The 1,552-nt window shown below is 43.9% G+C and overlaps 1 protein-coding gene across 1 annotated transcript in view; it reads left to right on the top strand.

The window, feature by feature from the left end:
- Window positions 1-706: 706 nt before the first annotated feature.
- The window catches only part of LOC120281067 (protein SEMI-ROLLED LEAF 2-like), a 3,439-nt gene continuing 2,593 nt past the window's right edge, over window positions 707-1,552 (top strand). The window contains exons 1-2 of the mRNA XM_039288004.1: window positions 707-803; window positions 884-944. Coding sequence (XP_039143938.1) covers window positions 707-803; window positions 884-944 — 158 coding nt within the window. The remainder of the gene's footprint in view (window positions 804-883; window positions 945-1,552) is intronic.

The raw sequence follows: 1,552 nt of genomic DNA on the forward strand, positions 1-1,552 counted from the left end.
GATAAGTCTACCCACGAATCTTCTATACATACCGGGATCATTTAGGAGCTCCCCCTGATCGGAACAAAGACGATGATTTTTCTTCCTTCGGGGGTATCAGCAGGCTTGGCTCCCCAAAAAAACCAGTCTCCTTCAAAAGATCAACAGCATACTTCCTCTGGGAAAGATAGATCCCCTTTTTTAGTAAGAAACTTCTATTCTTAGGAAGTACTTCAGAGTTCCCAGATCCTTGATCTCAAACGCCTTACAACAATGTATGTGCCTTCAACTTCTTTTATTGCCTCGACATCATCCCCCGTAAGGACAATGTCATCAACATAACCACTAGAACCTCCGTCCCCTCCTTTCTCTTCCTGACAAATACAGAATAATCTGCATGACTTCTCTGAAAAACCAAACTCTTGTACAGCACTGCCAAACTTTTTCGAACCTTCTTAGTCAATGGACTGCTTCAATCCATATATTGCCTTCTTCAATCGACATACTTTCCCTTTCTCCCCCTGTGGTATGAATCCAGGTGGCGGTAACATATATACTTCTTCCGTACCTACCCCCATGAAAGAGACAAACAAAGGGCAGTACCCACCGCATTGCTCCCTGAAAATAGCAGATCGAGATGGAAGGGATGCTGTCAGCTTCTAGTTCCATGTGACAATCAAAGAAGCGGATTAGCAGCTCAAGGTGGCAAGATCGAGATTGACAGCGGATGAGAGTGACTGCGAGAAGGGGTCAATTGCGGTTCCGATCAAAGCTTATTTCACTCCCAGAGGTCTTAAACGAAGGAAGGCAGACAACGGAAGAAGGTCAGTGCGAGGTAGCAGGTTGAAATGCAAGCGATAGGGCAAGAGGGGGTTTGCTGGGGATGGACATGTGACTGATACAGACTCCATTCCACACATAGCAAATGAAGGAAGGGCAGCAGCTAGAGGTGACAGCGCAGTGAGGTTTAGTTAGCAGTTTAGAATGACTGTGCAGTGGGGATGATCAAGCAATGGCTCTTTCAGTCGTATGCTTTGGTTGTACCCTTTCGTTGTATAAAAACTTTGTAGTAATCCAAAAACTATCCTAGTATTCTAACGCTCGATCCTTCCTTCTCGTGGGTTCTTCCCCCTAGAAAGAGTCTACTCCGCTAGCGACCTCACCCTCGTTCCTAACCAACGTATCTTCACAAAGCCATGTGTCCCACTTAGGGGAATCAGTTCTTCGATGAGCTAACTAGAAGCTTAGAGGAAAGCGCTAGCGTGCACACTTCCGTTGATGTGCTTCACCGATCGATGGATTTGATAAGTGCTTGAGTAGACATATTTTTATATATGTTTTACATGCATTGTGCATCATTTTTACTGTGGTTTATGTCTCATATTGTGTATTTGGTGTTCTTTTTGTGCATATAGGTTGTGAATGCTTCAAAGAGTAAAAAGGAAGCAAAGATAGGCTATAAAGACACAATGTTGGGAGTTCTTGTTCAATTCAAGGATCAAGACACGAGAGCGGTTCATAAACGTGGAGATGTGTGCCAACTTCTAAGAAGATTCAAGTCAATTCACTATTT

Source organism: Dioscorea cayenensis, chromosome 17, assembly GCF_009730915.1.
Source record: "Dioscorea cayenensis subsp. rotundata cultivar TDr96_F1 chromosome 17, TDr96_F1_v2_PseudoChromosome.rev07_lg8_w22 25.fasta, whole genome shotgun sequence".
In the NCBI taxonomy this organism is placed as follows: Eukaryota; Viridiplantae; Streptophyta; class Magnoliopsida; order Dioscoreales; family Dioscoreaceae; genus Dioscorea; species Dioscorea cayenensis.